Source organism: Notechis scutatus, chromosome 1, assembly GCF_049901735.1.
Source record: "Notechis scutatus isolate UNSWTSFEM ecotype Mainland chromosome 1, rNotScu1.2, whole genome shotgun sequence".
NCBI classification, from domain to species: Eukaryota; Metazoa; Chordata; class Lepidosauria; order Squamata; family Elapidae; genus Notechis; species Notechis scutatus.
The window spans coordinates 319312664-319340490 of NC_142009.1; the positions used below are offsets into that span (position 1 = coordinate 319312664).

Genomic DNA, 27827 nt, shown 5'->3' on the forward strand with positions numbered 1-27827 from the left:
ATCTTACTGGATGTACTCCTCTATTCCTTCATACTGTCCTTCAGTTAACACCCACTTGTAGGTATATGCCAATTCGCTTATCATCTGCTACTTTCAGTTCCCTTTTTACTCAGTGTCCCAGACATTGGTGATCCAAAATAACTTTACAATTTATTATCTTGCAATTATGTTTTTGCAGAAGCTACAGATTGCAAATATTTTGCTATGCTTGCAAAATCAGCTCAGCCTACATTTTAATATATTGTTAATTTGAGGCCTTCAATTAGGCAGAGACCTACACATGCTTTACAGCCTAGTTGTCCTTTTCTCACAATTGTTCCTCTTTGTCCTTTAGAACAACACAAACTGTTGGTGAAAATGAACACACTTCCCCTAGCATAATCGCAAACCCAACATTCAGTTAATTTATGTGTGGCATGTGCAGTTCAATAGGATAAGTAAATAAATAAATAAATAATCCATAATCTTCAAAAACCTAGGGCTTGATGGTCCTGCTCCTTTGGAATAGCTTAACCTCTATGCCAATCCCTCTTACAACATTCAGTCAATAAGGTCATCATCAGCTTGTGGTTTCTTATGGAACTTTCCACAACCCTAAAGGCCTGACTAAGAATAGAATAGAATAGAATAGAATCGGAATCGGAATCGGAATCGGAATCGGAACGGAACAGAACAGAACAGAACAGAACAGAACAGAACAGAATAGAATAGAATAGAATAAAATAGAATTCTTTATTGGCCAAGTGTGATTGGACACACAAGGAATTTGTCTTGGTGTAAATGCTCTCAGTATACATAAAAGAAAAGATACATTCATCAAGAGTCAAGAATCATAAGGTACAACACTTAATAATAGTCATAGAGTACAATAAGCAATCAAATCATACTAGGAAACAGTCAAAGGACTGAACTTTAATTCTGCCATCTCAAGATAAGAACCTTTTAACCAATCATCAGAGTTATCAGAATTCTGATCAACACTCTTCCTAGGTATCTTTATACAAAAAAAAAAATCTAGTTTAGTCTCTATGTGTATCAAACTACTGACATTGATTTATAAAGTAATCTGACAGGACACCAGACATACATAAAATAACAGATTTGAGATCGTTTTTGTCTGATTAAACAACCTGTTTTCCATATATAATAGCATCAGCTGGCCTTCTCAGTTCTGTGCCAATCAATATTTTCACATTTCTAATCATGCATACAAGAGGACTGAATGCCAAATTAAAAGGAAAAAAGAAGCCATATCCTTCATGTGTATCGCAGTGTAAAGTTTATTAAGTAAACTTTATTAAGTAAAGACACAGTTAATAACCACATGTGATTTTAAAAACTGAATAAAACATGTTGATCCAGAGTATAAACTCTGGGGGGAAGCTAATAAAAATCCATTTTGAAAACTTTTAAGGAGTTATATCAACTTTTCCCCCCAGAAGAAAATAATGACTTCTGGATTTTGTCAACTTTGTGTTAATGCAAGTATATCAACTATACACAGTAGCTGGATGAACAATCCAAACTATGGGCCAAGAAACCTTTGTAATTTGGAGAAGAGTGGGTGATTGTTAATAGGATTTGTGTACATCAGCCTTCCCAAACCTGGCAACCTTTACAAGTGTTCTTACTGTCATGCTGGCTATGTGTTCTGGGTTCTGTAGTCCAAAATATCTGAAACGTGCCAGGCTAAAGAAAGCAGTTATAGAAAAAAGTCCAGTGGAAATGCTGTAACCGATTTAGAAATGCCACATTTACATCTTGAAGCTGAATATCTATCATATGTGGTATTTTGCATATCTTCAACAATGAACTTTGAGATGTAGTATCTATATGGAGGTAGAAAGAATGTATCTATTTTAAATTATAGAGTGATCCTTCCAGCTAAAAGATATGGAGTGGAAATATTTTATTTATTTGTTCTTATGGATCAAATTTGATAAATAGAATTGTTTTGTCTGGCTTGCACTTTGGTTCCTTGTACAAATTAACATGGAACAAAGCAGTTGCTGAATGAGTTTATTTCTTTAAAAAAATACATATACAGCCATTTCTTTCTGTATTGGCAAATCTATAATAATAAGTTACATTGGTGTTCTTCCTATATCAGACTGAAGAAAACATTCCATCGCTGAAAGACAAAAACTGCCAAGAACACTTAAAATATATGAAAAATATTGAATGGGTTACCTCACATTTATTTTCTAGCAACATTGATAGAACAAAGAAACTGCTGCTCTGAATCAATGTTTATGCTTCTATTTGTAATAAGATTGGAAATAAGGAGAAAAATTCAGGTTAGGTAGAACAATATAAAAGAAGGAATATAGAGCAGGAGGAAGATCAAAATTTGTAAACCAGAAAATATGTTTGTATGTAAAGTTATTGTACTTAAAATGATGATAACTATTTCCCAACATATCTGTTCAGTCCTCCTTTATTTCAAAGGGTGTTTGCCAATACAACAACATATTGTGGTTCTTGTTGATTTACTTATATTTAATTCAACCTTTCTTATATATGTTCAGCACCAATTGCTGTTGCTCTGGTTCAGATCAGATAGTCTCATCCCTGATTGAGAAAAATACAAGAAACTAAAAGGGCAAAATCATTCAGTGTTCTTATATCCATTCTCAAAAATTAGTTCACCAAAGTCTGGTGAGAATTAATAATTTCAGCTATATTTATGTTTGCTTGTTTATTGTTGCATATGTCGTCCTAGGAGTTTGTGTTCACCCCCAAAATTACCCAACTCCTGTTTTCCTGTGTTTTCTTCTAGGCTGGACAGCAACGCTGGTGGGAACAGGAAATTACTGTGAATGGGAAGATCCAGAAAGGAGAATTAATAACCTACAACTTGACAGAACTCATCAAGCCTGAGGCTTATGAAGTTCGCCTGACACCAGTCACTATTTTTGGAGATGGAGATGCAACCATTCGTGTAATCAAGTACAGTGGTAAGGGGAGAAATCAGAATTTTTCTTTTGCAAGAAAGAGAGAGAGGGGGGAGAAAGAGAGAGAGAGAGAGAGGGCTTGGGAACGTAAATCCCAAAGTCTGACTTCCAGCCTTCCAAACCTTGATGGGAGAGGTTGGGACATCTTGGATTCTTACAGGGCTCTACTCTAGTCTGAAAAATTGTCCCTCCTATTAGTTTTTTTTTTTAATATTGTTAATGTGCAAAACAGAAGCAAGCAATTTCTAGAAAAATTTATCTTTTATGAATTGGAACTCTTATAATCATGCATGTATATTCATGTCAGAGTAAACAATTAAATCATTCATAAGTCTATTATTATATTAAAGTATAAGTTGTTCAATTAAAAATGGGAATTAAATATGTAAACTTGTCCATGGAATTCACATTTCCTAGCAGTCTTTGAAGCACTATCTGGCAGGAAAATGCTCAAATATGGAAATATTATATATAATGTACATTATACTATATGCTGTTTCATACATTATTGTTGTTTTTGTTCACTAAAATTCTCCCTTGCTTTTTTTAGGAGCTCATGAAATTCATTCAACCTTGACTTTCTCAGTTTTTATTGTTGTATCCACCCATTCATTCTTTCTTCATTTGTTTTGCTATACTGTCCTCGTTAATTTTGTCTATATTGGAAACTACTAGATATATCTTTGTACTGTCCCTTATTTTAGTATTCAATTCATATTTATCGATTACACATTCATTCTTAACCCAATTTATTCTTATTTTACCACACACACTTCTTGAGTATTTCATTCCCACTGCATCGAATTTACTTTTATCTTTGTGGAAAGAAACCCAACTCTCATTCCCATATAACAAAACATGCTCTTAAACGTTGTCTTTTTCATTTCTTTGAACAGACACTCCGCACGCTAACTTTCTAACAGCACTTTCACATTTTAAAATTTATCCTTCTACATTGCTATTTTTATAAAACCTTCTACACAAATTCATCTACTCAGTGGTGGGATTCAATTTTTTTTACTACCGGTTCTGTGGGCGTGCTTGGTGGACGTGGCAGGGTAAGGATACTGTAAAATTTTCAGTCAAAATTGGTATTTGCCGGTTCTCCGAACTACTCAAAATTTCCACTACCGGTTCTCCAGAACTGGGCAGAACCTGCTGAATACCACCTCTGCATCTACTTCATCTGTCCTTCCTTCCAGATCAAAACTTGCAATTGGTTACCCCATTTTCCCTATTAAACACAGATTTTATCTTTGATACATTAATTTTTAGATCCACATTACATCATGCAATCTAACATATTGAAAACCATTTTGATTCTCAGCATTCACTTCCCCAACTACTTATGTCTTTAATATCACCATAAGCATTATTATATAGCCAAGAGGATATTGCACATACTTCAGAAAGTAAGTTAGAAAGGAATTTAGGCTTGAAGAGGAAGCTAAAAGGAACAAAAAAGGGTCTTTTAGCTCTATCAATATAAAAAAAGGGATGCGCATGCTTCTAGGAGAGTATGATGGGACAATAAGAGGTGATAGAGAACATACATGGCTTTTGCAATTCCTATTTTGTTTCAGAGTTCTCCCCAAAGGAGATACTGTAGTTCTGTGTTCAAATGAAATTAAGCGGTAGGGGATTTTAAGTAAATAAAAAAGTGTTTAGGAAACACTTTGGTACCATAAAGAGGCTAAGTGTCCAGATTGAAACAAATTACATCTGATAGCCCTGAAGGGGCTGGTGGATTTTATTCTGGAGTTCTTTTCTATAATCTCCAAAAAACTATATGAGAATGGATTTAGTATCAAATGACCAGAGAAGGTCAAATATTTCTGCCTTCCAATGGGAAAAAAGAAGTTACTGATAATTACAAACTGGTCATCTTCTTGATGTTGACCTGCTAAAGAATAAAAATCTTGTTTACACCTTGTCTGTCGAATGTAAAACTGCATTGCTCTTCCCAAAGTTAGCTTATTGTCTCTCGTTTTTATCAATTTTTGCCAGACTTCTTCCCAAGCATACTTGGGAATAATTTATTTTTAAATTTATTTTTCATTGCTATTTCTCTGCCACCACATTCCATATTTCTCTTCCACCACATTCTATTTCTCTGCCACCACATTCAAATCACTAATGTCATTGTACAATTTGTTTCCAATTTTGTTATTTTTCCTCTTTGTTTATGAAAACAATAATGGTATTCTTTCAGTTGTCAAGAACAGAAGGCAATCTGCATGCATATATTAAACAAGTGATTTTCTATATTAGGTAACAGCAGATTCCAGCAATAAATTATCAAGTTAACCCTTGAAAATGAGACATTTTTGCAGTGGTTAATAATCAAGAATATATCAACCCATCTTAAAACAATAGGGGGGGGGAAACAAAGGGCCAGCCATATTCCATGTTTGTTTGGGTATGCACTTTCTCCCCGGGAACTTATCAGAATTTGAAGTAGGTCTGTATCTGTATGTGTGTATGTGAGCATCTGGGAAAGCCTAACTAGGATGGATGCATGATGCTTCTGCATTGCAGCTGTCTGTTTCAACTCTTCCCTCATGTTGCATCTCTATGTTAATGTGGATCTCCATAGTGGAAAATGCAGAATAAGACAGCATTTATCCTATTCTGGGTGACATGACCAGTAGGACAGATGGCTTAGAATAGGGGTGTCAAACTCATGTCGTCACGGCTATGTTATGTGACATATCGGGACTTTTTCCCCCTTCACTAAACCGGTGTGGGTGTGGCCAGCATGTGACACATCTGGCCCGTGGGCCAGAAGTTTGACAGCACTGGCTTAGAATAAAGCAATTAGTGGACCATCTGGGCCATTACTCAATTAGCCAACCATAGTGGCAACTCTAAAAAGACATAGATGTGTTTGTGTTTGGTATTGTGTTTCTGGAACTGTTTTTCTCACAATTCCAAGTTTTGCCCCATTTCTGAATTCTTGCTTTTCCTAACTTTTCTCTCTACACCAAATCTGGTCCTGTTGTTCCAATTTCTGGAGAAACAAAATCCTGAACAATTTTACATAGTTTCTTTTCCACATTATATTTTTTTGGAAAGAATCAAAAAGTGTATTACTTCAACAACAACAAAAAAAAAAAAAAAAAAAAACAACAGCAAATCAGACCCAAAGGGAAAAAAAAAAACTTTCAATATAATGAGATTCTTTGAGCTAGTATATTTCTTGATAATAAAAGATTAGAAAACTTGTTCTTGGTTGGTTATTCCAAGAACAGAAGACTTGACTTAATATCCCTCTTGAGTATGAATATTAAAAATATGGGCGATTAGAAAGAATTTGCTTTTTAATTTAACTTCTCTCTTTTCAATACTGCTGATGTAAATGAGTAAGTAGAACAATCTTAAAGGCTTTACTACGTAAGAAACATCGGTTACAATTTTAATTTTCCAATCTTCTGCTTAGAGCTCATGCTTGATGTAAATAAATAAAAACTGAGAGGAATGTTGATCTCAAACACAATTGTGCATATCCATTATATTTAAAAGGAATTCATTAGATGCTTAAGTCCTAGTATTTTCAATACAGATGGGAACTAAGTTACAAACTTTACTATTTTTTTTCACGTTGATTAGAAACCTGGATTTTTGCAAAGCTCAAATCATGATCCTGTTCAGGGCCTCTGGATCTGCTGGTGCACATAAGCTCAAGACTTTTCTTTCTATTATTATTATTTTATTAGTTTATAATATAAAATACAAAAGAAATAGGGGGAAAGTAAGGGAGGGAAAAGGGAAGGGAAAGGGGTGCAGTGGTGTCAAACTGGCGGCCCATTGGCTGGATGCATCATGCACAGGCCACGCCCACCCCAGCTCCACAAAGGCAAAACACGTCATGATACGTTACGTGACATGATTGAGTTTGACACTTGCAGTGTAAGGAAAAAGGAAAAGAAAGAAAAGGCATTGTCTTCCCCAACTTCCTTTGGTGCAGTAAAATAAGATAATAGCATCAAACCTTTTGCATAATAATATAAACTAGCCATTTCCATAACAACAATAGCAATAGAAATAGCACTTAGATTTATATACCACTTTATAATGCTTTACATCCCTCTCTAAGCAGTTTACAGAGTTAGCCTATTGCTGCAAACAATCTTTGTTTGTTTATCTTTTGCAAAATGTTTATCTTTGCAAACCAGGATATCTAATCTAGAGACTATATTGCAATCCAACATATTTTTGTCAACATCCCACCAACTGAGGAGGTTCATGCAGTGCGCTGGCATATTCTCAGGTTATGAACTCACTAATTTCTTCCTTAAAAATATATAACTCTCCATACAAGTGAACATTTTAAAGTCTTTACAAATGAGACATATGGAAGTCCAATTCATCTTCTACTAGTATCTCTGAAGGAGGGACTCCATCCTTAAATTCATACCTCTTTATATGCCTATATATATGACTTTACCGAATACACAGATTATGAACATTATGTCTTTAAGAAAGTTATGGAAAGAGATTTTTGGTGTCTAGAGACTTAATATTTTATGGAAGAGCCATGAGTCAGAGCAGAGATGTATGTTCCCAAACAGTAAGTAGTGTGCTTGCATAATCCCCAAGCTATTAACAGGATTGATCCATTCCACAGGGATATGCCTACAAATCATGGCAAGAAATGAACATTTGTGTTTTTTAAAAATATATATATATTTAAAGATGTCTGAAACCATTCAAGTGACACTACAGCATTTTCAAATTTCATCTGACACAGAATATTAAGCAGAGAGATTCAGGTTTACAAGCTGAGTTAGATTTCATACCCGAGTCAAGATTTCCTTCTGCATCATTTTAAAAAGGAAAACTTTCTTGAATGCATCTTTTATAACATTATAGAAAATCAGAGTCCCGGAACTTTTGATATATCCAAGCCATGAAATATACAGTCTAAACATTGCTGGAACGATGGCAGAAATGGAGGAATACTGGGGTGAATATTATAATTCGAATTGCCACAATCAGTGACAGATCTATTTATGAAGAAGAGATCTGTGGCTAGTTAGCCAAGAGAATCCTCTCACTACATAGGCAGTCAATTTTGGTATAACAAAAGGGGACAATTGTCTATTTTAAACCTTTTTTTTTCTTCATAAAATTGTTAAGGCAATGCTTGTTAAAGCTGCAACTCCTGATTTTTTAAAATTTAGCAACAGCAACAGCATTTAGACTTATATACTCTTCACAGTGCTTTACAGCCCTCTCTTTACAGCCCTCTCTGAATGGTTTACAAAGACTGCATATTGCCCCCAACAATCTGGGTCCTCATTTTATTGACCTCAGAAGGATGGAAGGCTGAGTCAACTTTGAGCTGGTCAGAATCAAATTCCTGGCAGTGAAAATGCAGAAGTACCCTGTGATACTGCATTCTAACCACTGTACCTTCATAGCTCCTGTTGTTTCTATCCCAGCTTTATTACTATTTATTTATTTTTAATAAATAAATCACAGCAATGAATATATGCTATATTCCTTCCTCCTTCTATTTTCCCTACAATAACAACATTGTGAGTTGAGTTGTGCTGGCTTTCAGAAGAGATTAATGATATTCTTGATTCGAAGCATTCACAAGTCGCAGAACAGAGTTGAGTGATATCAAAATGTTGGGCACTACTAAGCAAACCCCCATCCTTTAAAAATATGGGGCACATGCATTGCACATATATAAGAAAGGGGTTAATTTGATTACTCAGTGGAACCCACAATTTTGAGATTGTTGACTCCGCTGTAGGAGAAGAGGAGTCATTACATGTTCTGAAGCCAAGCCTCCCATTCAGTGGTGGGATTCAAATAATTTAACAACTGGTTCTCTGTCCTAATGATTTCTTCCAACAACCAGTTCACCAAATTGCTCAGAAACTTAACAACCGGTTCTCCCAAAGTGGTGTGAACTGGCTGAATCCTACCACTGCTCCCATTTGATCAAAGAACTCAAAAAATATAGAACTGTTGTTGCAATGTCTGAGGAAATAATTGGGAGGTAGAAGAATGAGTAAAGAGATCCGTGAACACTTTTTCTCGCTTGTTTTCTTTGCTAAAAAACAAAGACGCAATGACAGTCTTGAAAGCTACATAACATGATATCTAATAATATCTCTTTGGGCCCCTGAGAGCTGTCTTCAAGCATCTACACCAAACAGTTTTCCAACATGCTCCAGTTTTTCTCTCTGATCTTCGAAAGGCATTCCTGGTGGCATAAGAAGGGAGGAATTTATGCCCAGGGGGACATAACTTCTGAGATGAGGCTTTTGATGCTGATACTCATGATATGCCATCCCATTTGTTTTACAGATGAGATGTATAATATTTTCTAGGCTGAGGGCCCCATCTGGTGTGATTAGGGACCTTCTTCCAAAAAGTGACATATGGAAATGAATTTGTGTTCAGCTGAAATTCAAAAACCACACACGGGTGCATGCATGCATGCTCACATGCACACACAAACAAGCCAAAAGTGTGGAAGGAATATAGCTTAAATCTGAGTAATTATATAACTGGATTGTAAATTCTAAAATCATAAAATCGTTCAGGCAATACATCTTGAAGCTGCAACTCCTTGATCTGATTTTTTTTAAAATTTAGCAATAGCAATAACATTTAGACTTACATACCTCTTCACAGTGCTTTAGAGCCTTCTCTGAGCAATTTACAGAGTCTGCATGTTGCCCCCAAAAATGTGGGTTCTCATTTTACCAACCTCAGAAGGATGGAAGGCTGAGTCAACCTTGACCCAGTAAGAATCAAACTCCTGGTAGTCAGCAGAATTAGGCTACAATACTGCATTCTAACCACTGTGCCATCAAGGCTCTTACAATATACAGTATATATCTACAGAGAATCTCAATCATCCAGGTCATAGTTGCCTCAAAGGTGCTTTTTTCAAAAGGCAACTGGATTAGAGATATAGATAGAGAGGATCATTGGTTTGAAAGAGGGATAAAAGAGTCCATCTATGTTAGAACTGAACAGCCCTTTCTCAACAGAGGAGGAGGAATTGACACCACCTATCTCCTGTCTATAATGCAGTCCTTTCACCAGTTTCAAAAAGATTCCACTACCATTTGAACTCTGATTGAGGTGACCCTGAGGGCACAGATAAATCCCCAAGTGGCCACAACAGTTCCTTCCATTTCCCCCACCAACACCACCATCCTCTCAGTACCTATCCTTCCATCCCCTCACCATCCAGTCACAACTGATGAAGCTTCTTGGAGGAAAAGCAAAATATATTCTTCTTCCTCAAGGAAAAAAACCCCAGTCCAATTGCCCTTTAAGAGCCACACACACCTTCTTCAATTTCTTGGCACAACCAAGTTAGTTAAATCTATTATTTGTGATATTTGGTCCTGTAATGTAACACTTACCTGCTAAAACAAACTGAAGAAATCCCATGGCAATCATTGGGTTTGCAAAAGAACTTTGAACTTAATGTGATGTTCTACTCACAGGGTTTCTTTTTCTCCTTTTTCTCTTCCAAAACAAGTTGCTATCTTGCTTGCAGAATGACTCACCTTAGTTTGTGTCACTTATATGTGCAATTATGAGTTTATTTTTCAAAACATTAATGCTCTGATTCATGCTCTAGAGTAACAGATTGAAAAGAGAACAGCAAAAGAAAAAAGATTACTCAAATTCACCACTGGGTTGTAAACACTTAGTGAAGTTCTGCTTTCATCTAGCATTTCATTTGAATTCTTTCACAATAAACTTTCATACTATCACCTGAGTTTATGTGGATTCTCTGCTGCAAAGCAGGTGTTAGCCAAATATTGCCTTCTATCATCTCTTCAACAGTACTACAATCTCTCCAATTGGGGGTCATAGAATCAAATCCTTTCTGAATATATTCTAGAATAAGTGGATTAATGTATATGATTAGTTGTTCACTTCAATGAATTACCATCTTCCATCAAAGCAATCAGTTCACTTTAAAGAATACAACTATGATTATACTCAAAGAGATGCCACAAAAGGAAAAAAGAATGGGGTTGGAAGAAGTTTAAGTGCATGCCAGTACAAATGTTTTTCTAGTGTTAAATAATAATTTTTAGAATGAAATAGTAGAGGAAAGGCTTCTGATGCAGTCACATAGAATGCCTATTTATGGAGCCTTTTTAAGAAGTGAGCAACCTCCCTCTCCTGGACTACTACTACTATAATATATTTATTTTATTTATTTATTTTGTCAATTGCTTACAAGATATAAGTAAAAACATAGTTATGAATACATGGATACATATAAAAAAATAAAAAATAAAAGAAATAATGGGACAGGGATGGTAGGCACCCTGGTGCGCTTATGCACGTCCCCTACAGAACCCCTAGGAAAGGGGTGAGGTCAATAGTAGACAGTCTAAGGTTAAAGTTTTTGGGGTTTGGGGAAGAAACCACAGAGTCAAGTAGAGTATTCCAGACATTGACCACTCTGTTGCTGAAGTCGTATTTCCTGCAATCAAGTTTGGTGCGATTAAGGTATTCTGCAACGAGTAGAGGCATGGAGAACTCTTCTTGTGAAATATTCCTGGACTTTCTCAACTGTGTTAATATCAGATACGTAATGTGGGTTCCAGACTGATGAGCTGTATTCGAGTATTGGTCTAGCAAATGTTTTGTAGCTCTAGTTATTAGTGAAATATTACCAGAGAAAAAGCTACATAAGATTAGGTTAACAACTCTTAATGCCTTTTTGGCTATGTAGTTACAATGGGCTCTAGCACTTAGGTCATTAGAGATGAGCACTCCAAGATCCTTGACAGAGTTTGGATCATCAACAAGGTCTTGACTATTCAGCTTGTATTTTATTTTCGGATTTTTTTTGCCAATATGTGGGACAGAGCATTTATTTGTTGAGATTTGAAGTTGCCATTTGTTTGACCATTCTGATACATAGTCAAGGTCTTTTTGAAGGGTAGCAGTATTGTCAGTAGTGTTGAATAACTTTACATCGTAAGCAAAGAGAATGCAGTTGCTCTTAATATGATCACAGAGGTCATTTATGTAGAGTATGAAAAGAATTGGTCCTAGAACACTGCCTTGGGAGACACCAGTGTTGACAGGTACAGAATTTGATTAGACGCTCCCAATTTTGACCATTTGTTGTCTGTTTGACAGGAATGCTTCTATCCAGTTATGCAGGTGTCCAGAGATACCGTAAGATTTTAGTTTTAGGAGTAGTTTGTCATGTACCACTGAATCAAAAGCTTTACAGAAGTCTATGTAGATTACGTCTATTGCTTTGCCCTGATCAAGTTGTGTAGTCCATATGTTTTTGCAGTGTAATAGTTGCAGATTACATGATAGTTTTTTCCTGAAACCAAATAGTTTATTAGAGAGTAGGTTGTTTGTTTCTAAGTGGAGGATGATGGATTGGTTAATAATTGATTCCATGACTTTACAGGTGACGCAGCATAAAGAGATTGGTCTGTAATTTTCAACTAGGCTGGGGTCTCTCTTTTTGAAGATGGGATGACCGTGGCTTGTGACCATAGTTTTGGCAAGGAGCTGGTCCTGAAAGATTTTTCAAAGATTATGCGTAGAGGTTCGGCTATGGCAGTGGATAGCTTTTTAAAGAAGTAGGCACATATTCTGTCCGGTCCAATAGATAGAGATGGTTTTAGATTGCGTAGTGCTTTTTAAACATTGTCTTCTGTAAATTTTATATATATTAGATCATTGTAGTTGTCTGTTGTTCGACTAGGCAATACTGGGCATGATCCATTGCTGTTTACAAATACTGGGCCGAAGAATGTGTTAAAGAGGTTGGCTTTAATAGTGTCATCGTTGCAGTCTTTACCATTAGGTCCTTTCAGGGGTGGGATGGACCTTTAGTCTTTTAGTTTGTTGTTTACAAAATTGTAGAAAGCTCTTTCTCTCCTTCTTCTTCCTTCCACTCCCATTCCTTCCACCATAAACAGAAGGCTAGGTGTGAAAGAGAAAAAAGCTAGGAAGGCTGACTTCAGATTAGTACCTAGAGCTGGATAGAACTGAAATAGTTTTCTTTCCCAAATCACTTAATAGCAAAGGCTTACAAGAGAAATGAAAAGGAGTGGACATATAACTGTGCTTACTGCTGCCATTAGCTGGCTGCCTACTTAGTTAACATTTTCCAAGCCTTTGCCCAAATCTTGGAACAATATATTTTTCCTCCTCCTCCTCCTCCTCCTCCTCCTCCTCCTCCTCCTCCTCCTCCTCCTCCTCCTCCTCCTCCTCCTCCTCCTCCTCCTCCTCCTCCTCCTCCTCCTCCTCCTCTCACAAAGCAAGAAATAAAAGCGCAACCAAGCTGTGTACACAATATAGTCCCATCCTTTGGCATATTTATCCCACCCACTAGTGCCCTTGGCCTTCTCAAAGTTAAGTGTGCTTTACCACCTTGGAAAGGTTGTCCAACCCGACTTTTAGGGAAGGAATCAAGTGGCAGCTGGACTCAACCAGGGCAGTGGAAGATCTCATTATCATTTCCCAGCCTTCTGAAATGGAGAACAGGGAGAATCAACAGCTAATTACGAGTAATAAAAAGCATTGTGACTAGGTTCGCATAACATGCTGCGTGGGTTAGATATTTCTAACATGCTGCAGTTAGAGGTTTCAGATATGAATTTTTCAGCTGTACTTGGAAATGCCAAGGATTTTGCACATAAAGCAAGAAGAGATCTTTTTATTTTAGAAGTAAGCCACCTTTGGCCCCTTTACAAAACCATTTAATTTGTGTTGGCCATCAAATCCTCCTAGACATGATGGCTTCTTGTTTGACTTGCATTATTATCTGGCCTATAAATCTTTAATTCTTAATAATACAATCCCCGGGTACCATTTTTTAGCTTTCTTACCCCAACTCAATCATATGAAACCCCCTCCCCCCTCTGGAACACTGGAATCACAGAACCAGGCTTGCCAATTCCAACAGGGATAACTACAAGCTAAAAAGTTTCTCTAGACCTTGGAAGCTCAGAGTAAGAGTTCTCACTTTCATCAACTCTTATTTTCCCATCATGACAACTACTGCTTGCTACTTTCCCCACTGAGTGATTCTTGAACCTGGATCAATGATGACAGGAGGCTCTCCAAAACTACCACTTCTGAATTGTTGCTCCCCACCTACATTACTCTTGTGCTACTGGCCTGTAACATGTATATAACTAACCAGTGTTGAATTTGTTTTCTGTTCTTGTCAATCATCAGGAGTTGATTCTTGCTTGCCAACCCATCCATTTGGCTTTGGTTGCTGTGTTGCAAACAATATGAATATTGCAGCACTGAAGGTTAGCCATTAACGATAGTTTCTCTCAAAGCCTCCAAGTTTGTCGACAAAGCAAATGTCACTCAGTGCAGTTCCCCACAATTTGGAGTCAGAAGAATGCCAAAAATGAAATGTTTCTCAGCAAATGAGAAGTAATTGTGTTAGCAAACACAGGGAGGCCTGTCTTGAATAACTAAGTACATTTTCTCAAGGCAAATTATACAGGAAGCAAGTCACTGATTATTCCTCTTAAATAAAGGAATATAAGAGTGAAAAGAAAAAGATAAAATGGCAATAAAGTGAAGCTACAGAGTGCTTTCAAAATAGCTTTGTGTAAATTAAATGTTGGCCCACGTATGCTACTCAAGGTTGGAGCATGCTCACCATGGACTTATTTATTTATTATTTATCAAATTTAGATACTGCGTATCCCATCTTGGAGTGATTTTGTGTATAACTACAACATAAAAATAGTTAAAAAAAATACATCAATCAAAGGAGCCAGGTGAAAGCAAAAATATTAGGGTCAAAAGGAAGGGATGAGGGATTTCAAGGCACGAACCACTCCCAGGATTCTGTCCCACTCTGTGAGGCCCATGGGAATTAGCAGAGTCAAGTCATCAAAATCTTTCAAACTGCCTAGAGTGTTGCCGTAAATTTATTTTGGAATCAGTTCTGAGGCACTGTTCAGGTATACAATGTTTTACTTCACCAAAAAGCTTTCCCTCTATTAGGATCTCGCAGGAGGATTGGATTCTGGGTTTGGGTGGTCCCACTTACTCCTATTTTGGATCCCATCTGCCAAAGAATTTCATCTGAGTCTAAGAGAAGAGACTTTTCTGCTGTGACCCTCCCATTGGAATGATTCTCTGGCTGGGGATAAGATCAAGCCTCACACTTTTGGCCTTCCAGGAGAGCCTTAGAACAAACTCTGCTGGCTGGCCTGAGGCCCCAACAGGAGGCCTCTGTGCTACAGGTGGCTAATGAGTTAGAGAGAAGAACCCCACCCTCTCATCACCTGTCCTCTTAGTTTTTAGTCACTATTTAATCTTTTTTATAATTGCTTTGTATTGTCTTTTTTTATGATGTAAGCTGCCCAGAGTTGTTGTAACAGTGAGGTGGATGTCATATAAATTAAATGAATAAACAATACATACTCCTGTAGAGTGAGATTCCATAGATTCTTTGTTTCCTTTGGATGAACAAGAATCAAATAAGATGACGATCTTGACAAAGAAAGTTCTCTGTTCAAATCCTCACTCACTCACTACCAAGCATCCACCAAGCAAATACCCTTCTAAAGCACTAAAAAATAAAAGTTCAAACAAAGTAGTGTTTGTTTTTAATGAATCAACTATATCCTTGTTATATAACTCCTAGGTATTTTTCTCTTCTTCTGTTCCTTGCAACAGCCAGCTTGTATTCAATATCTGCTAAATATTCTGAAATCCTTCTGGATATTTGGAACTTGCTGATCTACAATATCCCTGTGTTCTTACTCCAATTATTCCCTACCTACAACATTGTGGAATTTTTCCAAATGTGCTAACGTCTCTCTTTGTGGGATATATCTTGTAGTTTGAATCATGAAGACATCTTGTTCTAACATGGAAATATAATTTACAGGATGTCCTTCAATCAGTCATTCTTGTCTCTACTTTTCTAGATCGTTTCTAGGATAGAAATGGGATCATTACTATATGTACTGTATTACTCTGTTCCTTGAAAGAGAAGTACAGAATTTTTTTAAATAAAATAAATGCCTATATAAGTTGCACACTGCCCATCTTTTGCCATCAATGATTAAATATATAGCTTTTGAATATTTGATAATATTGAAAGATAAGCTGTATACTTGCTATTATTATGCTAACACCATTATTATTCTTGTTTTTTCCCTTAAAACATATCCTAAATTACCTTATAATTTTATATTTCCTGCCTCTTACCAAGCACAACAAATATAAAATTGTATAAATAATTTTACATGTTTTACTTTAAGGAAAATCTAAAAGGGACAAATTAGAAAATTTAAAATACCATTTGTTAAGATATGAGAATAATAATTTGAAATGTAAATAAGAGCTGAATAGAAAATGTATTTGTATGTTTTTTAAACTCTTAATTATTTAACTGTATCTGCAACCCAAAGACTCTCCCAATGTAAATTATTATACTGGTGGGATAAAGAAATCTAGGCATAAGCAGGAGAAAATTGTTGAAGGAAAGTACAGTTGTTTTCACTGTTACATTCCTTCAGGAATCCTAGGAATTGTTAAAAGATTGTTTTTCACCTGGGCTAAATAGCTGAATGACTAGCTACAATACAAAATAGTTTACTCATGGTACTCTCCAACTTATTGTTTCCATGCAGTTTCATTATCCAAACTAGGTAACATCATCAGTGCTAAATGGGAGTGGGGTTTGCTCTCATTTTATATTCTAGCATCTTAACCTTAATCACTGTTGGTAGGACTTGGTTTGGTCTAGAATGGTGACATTTTGAAACTATGGTTAAGTCTGTTCATGTTGTGAAATTTAAGAGTTTTCACCATGCCTTCTGACTGTTAAGTGGTCTTCATGGATGTGTTCTGCTGGTCTTATCACAGTTTGTCCTGCATTGTGGTGTTGCAGTCCTTACACTAAATGTTGTATTTACTCCTGTTTTTCTTTTCTTTCTTTCTTTTGAGGCTGCTGAGTCTTTACTTAGTATGTTTTAGAGCAGGCGTCTCCAACCTTGGCAACTTTAAGACTTGTGGACTTCAACTCCCTGGGAGTTGAAGTCCACAAGTCTTAAAGTTGCCAAGGTTGGAGACCCCCTGTTTTAGAGGGCTTTAGTTGGTTCATGGACTGTGCTGATGCCATGTGATTGTGATGGTCTGTTGGTGGTTTCTGAGATGGTTTTGATTTATGGTATTGTTATTCTTTTTATAGCTTGTGTTGCTTGTGCTATATTGGGTTGAGTAGTCAGGTCCTTTTTGATGAAGCTGTGTGGATATTCCTTTCTCTTTTGGGGTGGAAGATGTTGTATAGATGATCTGTTTCCTTTTCTAACGTTGTTCTGACCCAAACCCTTTTCCAATAAGACAAACAATAACCAAAGGGAACAGAAACCTTTTAATGAGTCTTACAAATCTCCAGTTAAAAGGCTGCTGCAAACTAATTACTTTGATAAGCATAAACGAGTCCGCCAAAAATCACAGATAAGAACTATTTCACAACACAAGAGTTTTCAAATACCAACTTAAAATACTGTAATGTCCACGAGGCTGAGTTTCAAAATGTCTTTGCTTCCTGCAAAGAACATTCGCTTCACAGCTGGCTTTTATCTTCTTGAAGGAGGGGCCATTACTTTGCAACCTTATTCCCGAGTTGCCCATAGCTGCTCTTTCCTGTGAGCAATCCTGTGCACATGCGCACTTGGCACAGGCTCCTCAGGAACCTTCTCATCGCTGCTGCCAGCCCCCACAAACTCTGAAGGCAGCAGTCCACTCCCTAATGGTCCTGGCCCCTCATCTGAGTCCTCGCTCTCCTCAGCCGTCTGCACCTGCTGCCGGCTAACCACAACAAACATTCAGCATAGCTGCAGTATTTTTGTGCTCAACTAAATAATATTCTAACACAGCTTCTGTTGTGGAAGATTGAGTTATTACTTCAGTAGTGGAGCACTTGGTTGGTGTGGGCAGTTTGTCAGTAGACTTGGGTTTCTAGTTTGCCATCACAGTCTCTGCTGATAAGGATATCCAGGAAGGGTAGCATCTTTTTCTTTTCTTCTTCCCTTGTGAATTTGATACCTTTGAAGACATTGTTGATGACTTCATGTGTATTCTCTAGCTGAGTGTGTTCTCTAGCCACTAGAATATAAAATGAGAACAAACCCCACTCTGGACTAGCACTAATAATGTTACCTAGTTTGAGTAATGAAATGTCTGTAAAAAAAACCAGCCCAGCTCAGAGAATATCAAGGACCCCTCATTTGAATGCTGAGCTACAAATATTTCCTCTTACAGAATTTATAAGCCTAATAGTTGTCCAATCCTGATGGAAAGGCACAAATAGTAGGAATATCAGATACAAAACAGCTGTTGGTATGCACAGAAAATTTTATTAATTTTAGGATCTTATCTTTTTCTTTTATAGCTCCAATGAATCCACATTTACGTAAGTATTAGAACTACCTTGTCGCTATATAAATTAAATTTAGATCTTTCTTACTTTTTATATAGACTTTGTATACTGTGCAAGGGGGAATAATATATCAGTATACCATAATATAAACTGGGGACTTCACAAAATAAATTTTGAAAAGATACAAAGGAACAAAAGGATAGATTGAAAAAAGAAAGAACAACAACAACAAAGCCCAGACAAGAGATGAATGAAAGCACCAAACACTTCTTCAGATCCTTAATTTTCCTTTCATCTGGGGAGGAAGAGAAAGCTGGAAGCCACACTTTTAATATTCTTGGCCTACTAGAACAACAGGGAGTATGAACAATGATGTTATTATGTCAGTCAAATGGATTGGGGATGGGCATATAGAAGGAGAGTTTTAGATGATAAGAATGTTATTTAGGGTATCTACTTTGCCCATTAACTCTCTAATAAGAAATATATATTTGCTTTCTTATGGCTGTAGCATTTTTGAAGTTGGTGCCTTAAGGCTCTGCAAATAAAGCATCCATGCTGCCTTTTTAGAATTCCTCCTTTAGAATTCTTACTCCTAAGTGAGAACATCTGTCAGTTTTAGAGATTCTCTTGGGATGCAAAAATGTTTCTGAGGGCCACACAAATCATTTTCAGAGGTTGCCATCTCTAGATTAGGACTGAAAGCAAAGACTTAACCAGATATGTAGATAGGATGACTGACAGCTCATGAAAGTTAACAAAGGACTCCCTTGCTCTATACTGTTTCCTTCCAAATGTTTGATGAATCTTCCAGGAAGCAAAGGAGGAAATAACTAGAGCCCCTGATCCACCTAGGTATAGACTAAACTTGTTGATTAAAAGATAAAGAGCAGAGAAAGACAGTGTGTGTTCCTTCCATATGTTTGTCCCCAATTCCTATTAATTCTAGCCAGAATGGCAAGGAATAAGAAATGGTGGAATTTTTAAGACAACTTCCAGAACACCAGGTTGTCCATCTCTCTTTGAAGTTTTTATTAATGCATTTGAACTCACACAAAGGTCAATTTGAGGTTAAGACTAAGTTCGGCAAATATTCCTTAATTCAGGCAAAATCTCTGGCAAGCTCACAACTGTTTTTATATATCCCCAATTATGTCATTCCGAGTGTTTCAATAGAAAGATAATTTAATACAGTTCTTCCCAGAAAAGCTACTAGCTATTAGCTGTCTAATAATTTTCTCATTCTAATCCAGTTTTAGGCCCACATCCTAAAACTGAATTTGACAATATTTATGAAGAGACTCATAGCAAACATTTTCATGTTAGTTGTATTAAAATGCTTGATGATACTGATGATATTGATCCAACATGTTTCTAATCCAATTCTAGCACTTCAGTGATAGCTACATTTTCATAGGTGCCTCAGCTTAGTTTAAGAGAATTAACTTGGGTTTCTGCTACCATCACAAGTAGTTATGAAGCTTTATGATTTTTATTGTTTTATTTATTATATATTGTTACCATTTTGATCACTGTTTTTTATCTCTGGGACTACTTATCAGATAATTCCATATATTTAGAAAATCTAACCTGAAACATTGTGATTACAAAATAGTTTTCTGAAAAAGAAGAAGAAGAAAGCTTAAAGCCTTTGTAAATTGTTAACTTGAAATGATTATTTGCATGATCATGTGGTTGGTTTGTTGACAGGAGAATTCCACTGTGGCTTTGAAGATGGCAACATTTGTTTATTCACCCAAGATGAAAAGGACAACTTTGATTGGACAAGACAAAACATTGTCCTTCGAGACACAAAATACACCCCAAACACTGGACCTAATGCTGACCGGTCAGGTTCCAAGGAAGGTAGCGTGTAACTCTTAGCTGAGTTTTGCAATGAAAAATAAGATATGCCTTTCAACAATCAATAAACTGCTTCTGATTCTGCCTGTATATCAGTCTCTTAACTCTTCTTTGAGTACAAGCTACAGATAAGCCTGTAAATATGAGCCTAAGTTTTCCATTTTATTCAAACTTAAAAGCTATGGTTACATGCTTCAGAATGTGGACAGTTATTAAAATAACAACAAACTTCAAACAAAAGCTATCTTGGCTGATCTCAAAAAAGCTAAGCAGGTTCAGGTATGGCTAATGTTTGGATGGGATAGTTTAAAAAAATCTTGGAAATTGGCAATAGTGAAATGCTTCCATGTTAATAGTAAAGAAAGTGTCTTTCTTTGTATAGTGACCAAAATATAAGAAAAAAATGTGAGTCTTTACCTTTTTAACATTTATTGATAAAGTGATTTTATTAAACTAATTTCTGAAGGGAGACTATTCCACAAAGCAGGCACAAAGTAGGAACATAGTATCTGTGGTCCTTCACCAACACACACAGGATCACACAAAAAGGAAGAATGATTGTCAGTTTTTCCAGGGGTTGTATGAGTTTGATAGATTGATTCTGATATGAAAAGGTGGTCTATAAGTAGTTCCTACATGAATAAAACATTAAAGAAAAAATATTTAAAATGGTAGATCCCTTCTGTTTAATTTGTACCTGTCTGAGCATCCTGATTTATTTCTACATTTTATAATTTTTGTTATATAGAAGCCACACTGATTTAACATATTAGTCATATAAATAGTAGGAGTACAAAAAACATATGCCCTTGACAGATCAACCTTTGAAACAGCTACAGCAACTTGCTACAGGCAGCATCAGTTCATAATATTTCCAGGGAACTTGGAACTTGAGCTAAATAGCATTGTGATCCTCAGGTCCTGCTTGAGGGTTTCCCATGGGTATCTGGAAAAGTGCTGTACTAGTATTCAGTTTACTTATGTGCTTCTATTCTTAAGTTTGGGCACTGTTCCCCAGTCTCCAGAGGAAAATGTTTCTCCTTGTTAAATGTGGCATATCACAGTTTCATGTTATTTTTTCCCTTCTAGGATTTTTCATGTACATTGAAGCATCCAGTCCGAGAAAAGAAGGTGATAGAGCAAGGCTCATTAGCCCAATTTTTAGCATCCCTCCCAAAAACCCATATGGAACCACCAATACCGCATATTGCTTCAGTTTTTATTACAACATGTATGGTCAACACATAGGTGAGTAATCATTATCTTTCATCACTGTTGCAAGATTAAAAAAAAGTTAAGAGTGTTTCTTCATTTTCTTAAGATAGCAATCAGACTACTGTCTGCATGTCTGAGTCCTAGCAAATCACCTGAATGCTAATGAACTTCAGGGGAAAAAAATCAGATTGTTATTGGGTCTGCTTCATCAGAGCCTGATTCAATTCAAGCCTCTACTAAACATTTCAGAATTGGCCTTTGATTCTAGAGGTGAGACACATATGAATTCAATACTATATATCTTCTCGTAAGATGCTTTCCTGTGATCTGAAGTCCAAACAGTTCTCGCCTAGGAAGTACTGCATTATCACTGTAGCCCACAATACTTAGTTAATGATCTTCCTAATTACTCCAAATTTCTCCAGACCATTCCCAAATTGGGAAATCAAATTTCTTCATTTGGGAGAAGGTTTGAGGGTTTTAAAGGAAAATTAGGGCTATAAGTCTTAGAGAAGCTTAACGGAACTTTTAGACCTTAGCAAACTCAACCTCCCTACTGTTAATTGGTTTTTCCCAAAGAGTGAATGACAAAACATAATCTTTTGCAAAGTTTAAGATGCCAATTTCAACAATCAGAAATGGAAAAAGAGGTATAAGTGGATGTCAGAATTTTTAAAGTGCATTCCCCCCTGCTGTAAGAAATTACACATTCCTTATTTTATGGTATTAAACTGAAGGAGGTCACATCATTCCATCAAGCAAATCTTCCACCAAGTGCATCATTCATTCGTTCATTTGTTCATTCATTTTATATGGCCATCACTCTCAAACAAGTGTCTCTCAGGAGCAAACAATCATAATATCACAAGACGTTTGGCATTTTTTTCATTCTTTGCAAATTAATTACAATATGTACTATCAGACCAGGGTCACCATTAGGTTAGGAAGAACTTTAACCAAAAACAATTTATATCCCATTAGAAAGATTTCATTTTAGCTTTGGTTGGAGGCCTTCTCTCATTTTCTATAAGCTCAGTGTTTCTTCATTCAAGCTTGTTCAAAGACCCTTTTGAGACCTTGGCATCATTGGGGCTGGTGGACCACAGCACCATATACATAAACATTCAGTTGGGGAATTGAAAACATTGCTAAATGGGCATGTTCCTTTTAATGCTTTTTTTTTTTTTTTTTTTTTTTTGAGAATAGAACATTTCACCCTGAAATTGCACAGATGGTCAAGATGAGTCTTTAAGCTTTCCTCAAATGTCCCCATAGACATTTGAGGTTTGAAGGACATATTCTGTGGTCTTTGGAATTGTTGGATGAAATTCTTTCTGGTTTCAAAACAAAACAAGCAACATCAACTGTTGGTTATGCTGCTATTGCTGTTGTTATTACATTTTCCAAACTCACGTCTTTTATTTAAAAAAAACGAGTTCCCTAAATTAGTGCAACAGAAGTACTCCACTAAAATAGAAAAATGGAATAAATTGACACTAGAGTTGAAGCAAAGTCTCCTCTTTAACACGATGTAGGAAGAGACTGGAAACTTTTCTTTCCCTAGGCTTTTATTAGGATCTCTTAAGCTTTGGTGTTTTATGTCTCATACATTTTAGTGTTGTTTTTAATAGGGGTTTTCACTGTACCTTGTAAGCTGCCAAGACCCATTAAGGGAGTTGGTGTCATATAATGTTTCATATAAATAAATATATACCATACCAAGAAATCAGGGCAGAGCTGATCATGCCAAACTAAAAAAATCCCCCAGTGTGCAGGAGGGTATTTGGGGAAGCGGGTATTATAACACAATGTCAATGTACAGTTTATTCTGTATTTTTTTTAAAAAAAAATTATATAATTAAATATGAAAATCTACTTCCCTTGAGCTGGCTGCATTTTTTCATATTCTGGCCACTGCACATCATGAATCTGTTTCATTTTAGGGTGTGTGTGTGTGTGTGTGTGTTATTTAATATCATTAATTGTATCACATTGCTGGTAAAAGCAATTGGAGGGAATAAAGGTCAATTAAAAATAAACCAAACAGAAATAAAAACCATAACAGAAACTAGTTGCTGCATGAAGCCACAACACGACAGTTATTCTCCATACATCATGATCACTCTAGGAAACTAAATGATGATCATAAACGACCAAAAGCACAACATGAAAAGAGGTGGGAAATAGACTTTTGCTGTCTCGCACTTGCCTCCTGCTGTATTAGAAAGTACATTGCTTTAAAAATAAGTCCATCTCTTTTTAATCTCGGATATGAAAATGGATTTCACCTAAAGACATTTTATGGTGCATTCTGGAAATGTCGGCAAGCCATCTTAAGTGTGGGAGGGAAGCAATTCAATAATTGAGAGGTTCTGTTGGAGAATGCCTTTCTTTACCAATCTGAAGGAGGTAACATAAATGGTCAAGAGAATTGTCTTGAAAATAATTCAGTGGGCAGAAAGCCATTGAAATGTAGCCTTTGGAGATCCTGTAATGTTCAGGACCAAAGAGTTGGATTCTTCCTGCCAATATACCCATGTCATTGAGAACTTTCATGTCATAAATACGTTTGTAACTAAGGCTTTCCACCCACGTTTTTTTTTCCAATGCCTTGGTTGCATTTCTTATCATTAATAAGTTGGAAGGTATCTCTCACGTCATACTCCCCAAAATAAGTATAGGAGGCAGTTGACTAAGGTTGAAAATATTGCCTAAACCCAGGCAGTGGATTAATTTAGCAATCAGGCTAAATCTTGTATGAATCTAGCCACTGTGAAGTCTCTTCGGGTTTACCAACTGATTGTTTTGCCTTTTTCTCTAATATAGATTGAAGAAAACTGAATACAATCCTGGCAAACTAAACGTTTCCCTATAAAACTAATTATTACTATGTCCCCAAAGACATAATCAACAAATTATTATTTAATATGTTTAAAGACTTTTTGCTACTTACATCATGGGTAATAGAAGTAATGCTTTTTTCCTCTGTTGGTCACATACAATTCATACACTTATAGTTGCATGGTACAGTAGTTCTCAGCTTCTAACCAGCCACTTAGTGGAATGCCCATGAAATTTCTTATGAAGCAATTTTGAACTTACAATGTTCACACGTGCATCCACAAACACTCATCATCATCATCATCATCATCTGATCACACTTTGGTCTCATGGCAACTGGCTTGTCTTTGCAGCTATTTATAGTATCCTGTGGTCACATGATCATGATTTTTGGTACTTTTTGCCAGTATCCACCATTTACTTCTGGTTTCCACCTATTGGGGTATCATACAATCACTTAACAACTGCACTATTCACTTAAAGGTGCTGTTTACTTAATAACCATGCTATTCACTTTAAAAAAAAGCTGCAAAAATTATCATAAAATTGGGTCTGGTCACGTATAACCTGCAACAATTTATGACCATAATTCTGGGCTAAATGACAATCCTAATGTTAGGACTGCCTATATTTGCAATTAATGCTGGGCAGAGAACTTCAATATTGTTTTTACAGTATTTCAAATGTTTCTCCTCTGAACACTCCTGACACCTACCCACCCACCCCAAATATATCCGAACTTGGCTCATGTTGGACTGTGTCCCTCCATATGCCATGCAGAATTCAGTGCTGCTCAGGATATTTGCTCTAAAAGAGAGAAAGAACTTTTTTTCCCCAAAGAAAATTATCCAAATGTCACAATTGAAATGCAGGAAAGTGCAAAGAACTCATATCTGGTCCACTTTGAATCATCACCTTGTCTAATCCGAAAAGCTATTTGTAGTAGCCACCACTCTACTCCTTCTTAGAATATGTAATCCTCCTTTGTCAGGATCATATTCTATGCATGTAACCTAGTAGAGGGTGATTCATGCAAGGTTACACCAAACTAAATTTATTACAGTTGTTAAAGTTAACATCAGAATTGTCTGTGGTAAAGCATAGGACTTGGAGGTGAGGCAGAGAACACTCAGTGAAATGGAGCATCTTGCTAAGGCCATGTTACAGTGACTTCCTTCAGTGGAAAGAAAAGCCAAACATAGGAAGCCCATTAAAATGAGGCAAAATCAGCATGCAAACTCAGAGCTTGCCACAGAGAGACAGTCAGTAAAGAAAGGTACAAAAAGCCAGAACATTCCAGAGACTTCCATTATGCTGAAATCCATACTCCAGTGCTTCATTAAACTGACCTCTTTTGGCTTTTGCATTTTACATTTCTTTTTTGTTATTGTTGTTCCACATCTGCCGGTGTGTCTCAACCTCCTGATATTCTTTCTGTTTTCTTTGTTTTTCTTTAATTGTATATGTGTGTGTCTATGCTCTTTCTTTTTAAAGGCACATTAAATGTTTATTTGCGGTTAAAAAGTCAGACGTCATCAGAAAGTCCATTCTGGTCTACAACTGGGAACAAAGGACAACATTGGTTTCAAGCCCGTGTAAATATACATCCAAATTCATCATTCCAGGTAAGAATAGGTGACAGCTGTCCCATAAAGAGGATCGAAACATTACCAGTAATCATAGTTTCACCATGTTTCTCAATGAAAAGCCAATTTCATATTTTATGCACAAGTGGTTCGTATGAAATCTGTAAAGTTGCACTAGATGCCACATCTGTATGCAACTGACGCATTGTAATGAATACAGTAAAATGTATTGTTAATGTTGCTCAACCAAAAATGTACATTCACAGCAACAACAAAACCTCAATAAATTCGAAGTGTTTCTATTTACATAATCTTTTTCCATGAAGAATTCCAAAATACAGAAAACTTCAATCAATGCAGCCCTGCTCTCTGATGACATATAAAGATAGGTCTTTTATGAAGGTCTCTGTACCAGACAAAATTGTTGGGGCCCATGATGGATTTTAAAGATAAGCACTGACACATTGAAATTGGGATTTTATCAGGATCTGTTAGGTCTAGGGAACTGTGAATCTGTTGACATTTGTGCTTATCCGATGAGATGTACTGTCAAAATTGTCTTGGGCAAATCTATCAAATTTGATTTCATTCAGGGTTGTTGTTAGGTATTTTTGTTTCTTTCATTTTTCCAGTCTATTTCCACATCAGGTTTTTGTTAAAAAAAGAAAAAGAAAAAAGAAAAAAACCCCACAGAATTTCTGTATGCAGTTTGGTCTCTCCTCCCCCATAAATATGTGCATTTTTGCAGACATTTTTCATTGTCTATGCCTTTTTGAAAACAATTTCCCAAAATGTAAAGCATTTTTGTTCACCCATTCCCTAATAGGAATATATTTCAATGCATTATCTGAGTTGCAAAGTGTTGCCACTTTCAGAAAGGTGTAAACTTAAGGCCATATGTGTATATAGATCTGAGACATACCAACTGAGTAAATATACACTAAATGCAGTCTAAATGAGCTTCTCCTTACCCTCTCGCAGTTAAGCACTATCAGGCCTTGACCAAGGTTCACCTACCAAAACTAGATCTTTCAAAACAGGAGTGATAAGTAATCCATCCAAGTAACATTTCTGTGCCAGCAGCCAGAGTTCAGAAAGTTGGAGCAAAACACTCATTCAAAATAAGGCAGATAATGATAGGAGCGGCAGACAGTCTCACTGTCACTGCCTGGACTGACTTGGAAATATCCACTGGGAATATCTCCAGTAATTGCAGCATCTTTAGCATTCTTTTTTTCTCTTACTTTTTAACATCATTTTTCTCTCTCATCATTTTTTCTCTCTCTCTCTGAGAGAATGTTAATTAGACACACATATACAGCAGATTCTGTTACTGCTATTATTGTTATTGTTGTTGTTATTATTATCTCTTTTATTCATTAAACTTGAAACTCATGTATCATATAATTGACTGGCGCTAATGGTTGATACGGGTTTCTTCTTAAAATGTACGATGTTCCAAGTAGCACAGCTTTTTTTGCAGTTCCTCTGGTGTTATTGCAGGAAGCTGCAATTTCTTGATGTATTTTGTAAAATTCTTGGACATGGTACCAAGTGCCCCAGTGACGATAGATATCACTGTTACATGTTTCATCTATAACTGCATAGTTTCGATGGCCAGGTCATGATATTTTGTGATTTTTTTTCAAGTTCTTTTTCTTCGACTCTGGCATCTCCTGCCACAGCAATATCAATAAATTGTACACTTCAGTTTTTGACAATCTGGCGTATTGTGTCCCAAATGATGATCTGTCTGTATTCAAAAATCCCACAAGATCTTTACCTTCTCATTAATCCGGCAAAAAAAAAAAAGCATCTTTGGAATACTAACTGAGAATCTCTACAGACATACTGTATACAATCTATAAAACACCCTTTCTGAGGTAATTTATTAACTGATGATTAAATTAAGGACTACCAGTATACATTATGGTTGGTTGCCCAGACAGCCAGAGGTTGAGACTGCATTTG

The 27827-nt window shown here is 36.4% G+C and overlaps 1 protein-coding gene across 3 annotated transcripts in view; it reads left to right on the top strand.

Moving 5' to 3' along the window:
- Positions 1-27827, top strand: part of MDGA2 (MAM domain containing glycosylphosphatidylinositol anchor 2) — a 584772-nt gene that overhangs the window by 527728 nt on the left and 29217 nt on the right. For all 3 annotated transcript variants that reach the window (XM_087952463.1, XM_087952462.1, XM_087952461.1), the window contains exons 11-15: positions 2780-2957; positions 18364-18384; positions 20062-20217; positions 21304-21462; positions 25765-25895. In XM_087952463.1, coding sequence (XP_087808589.1) covers positions 2780-2957; positions 18364-18384; positions 20062-20217; positions 21304-21462; positions 25765-25895 — 645 coding nt within the window. The remainder of the gene's footprint in view (positions 1-2779; positions 2958-18363; positions 18385-20061; positions 20218-21303; positions 21463-25764; positions 25896-27827) is intronic.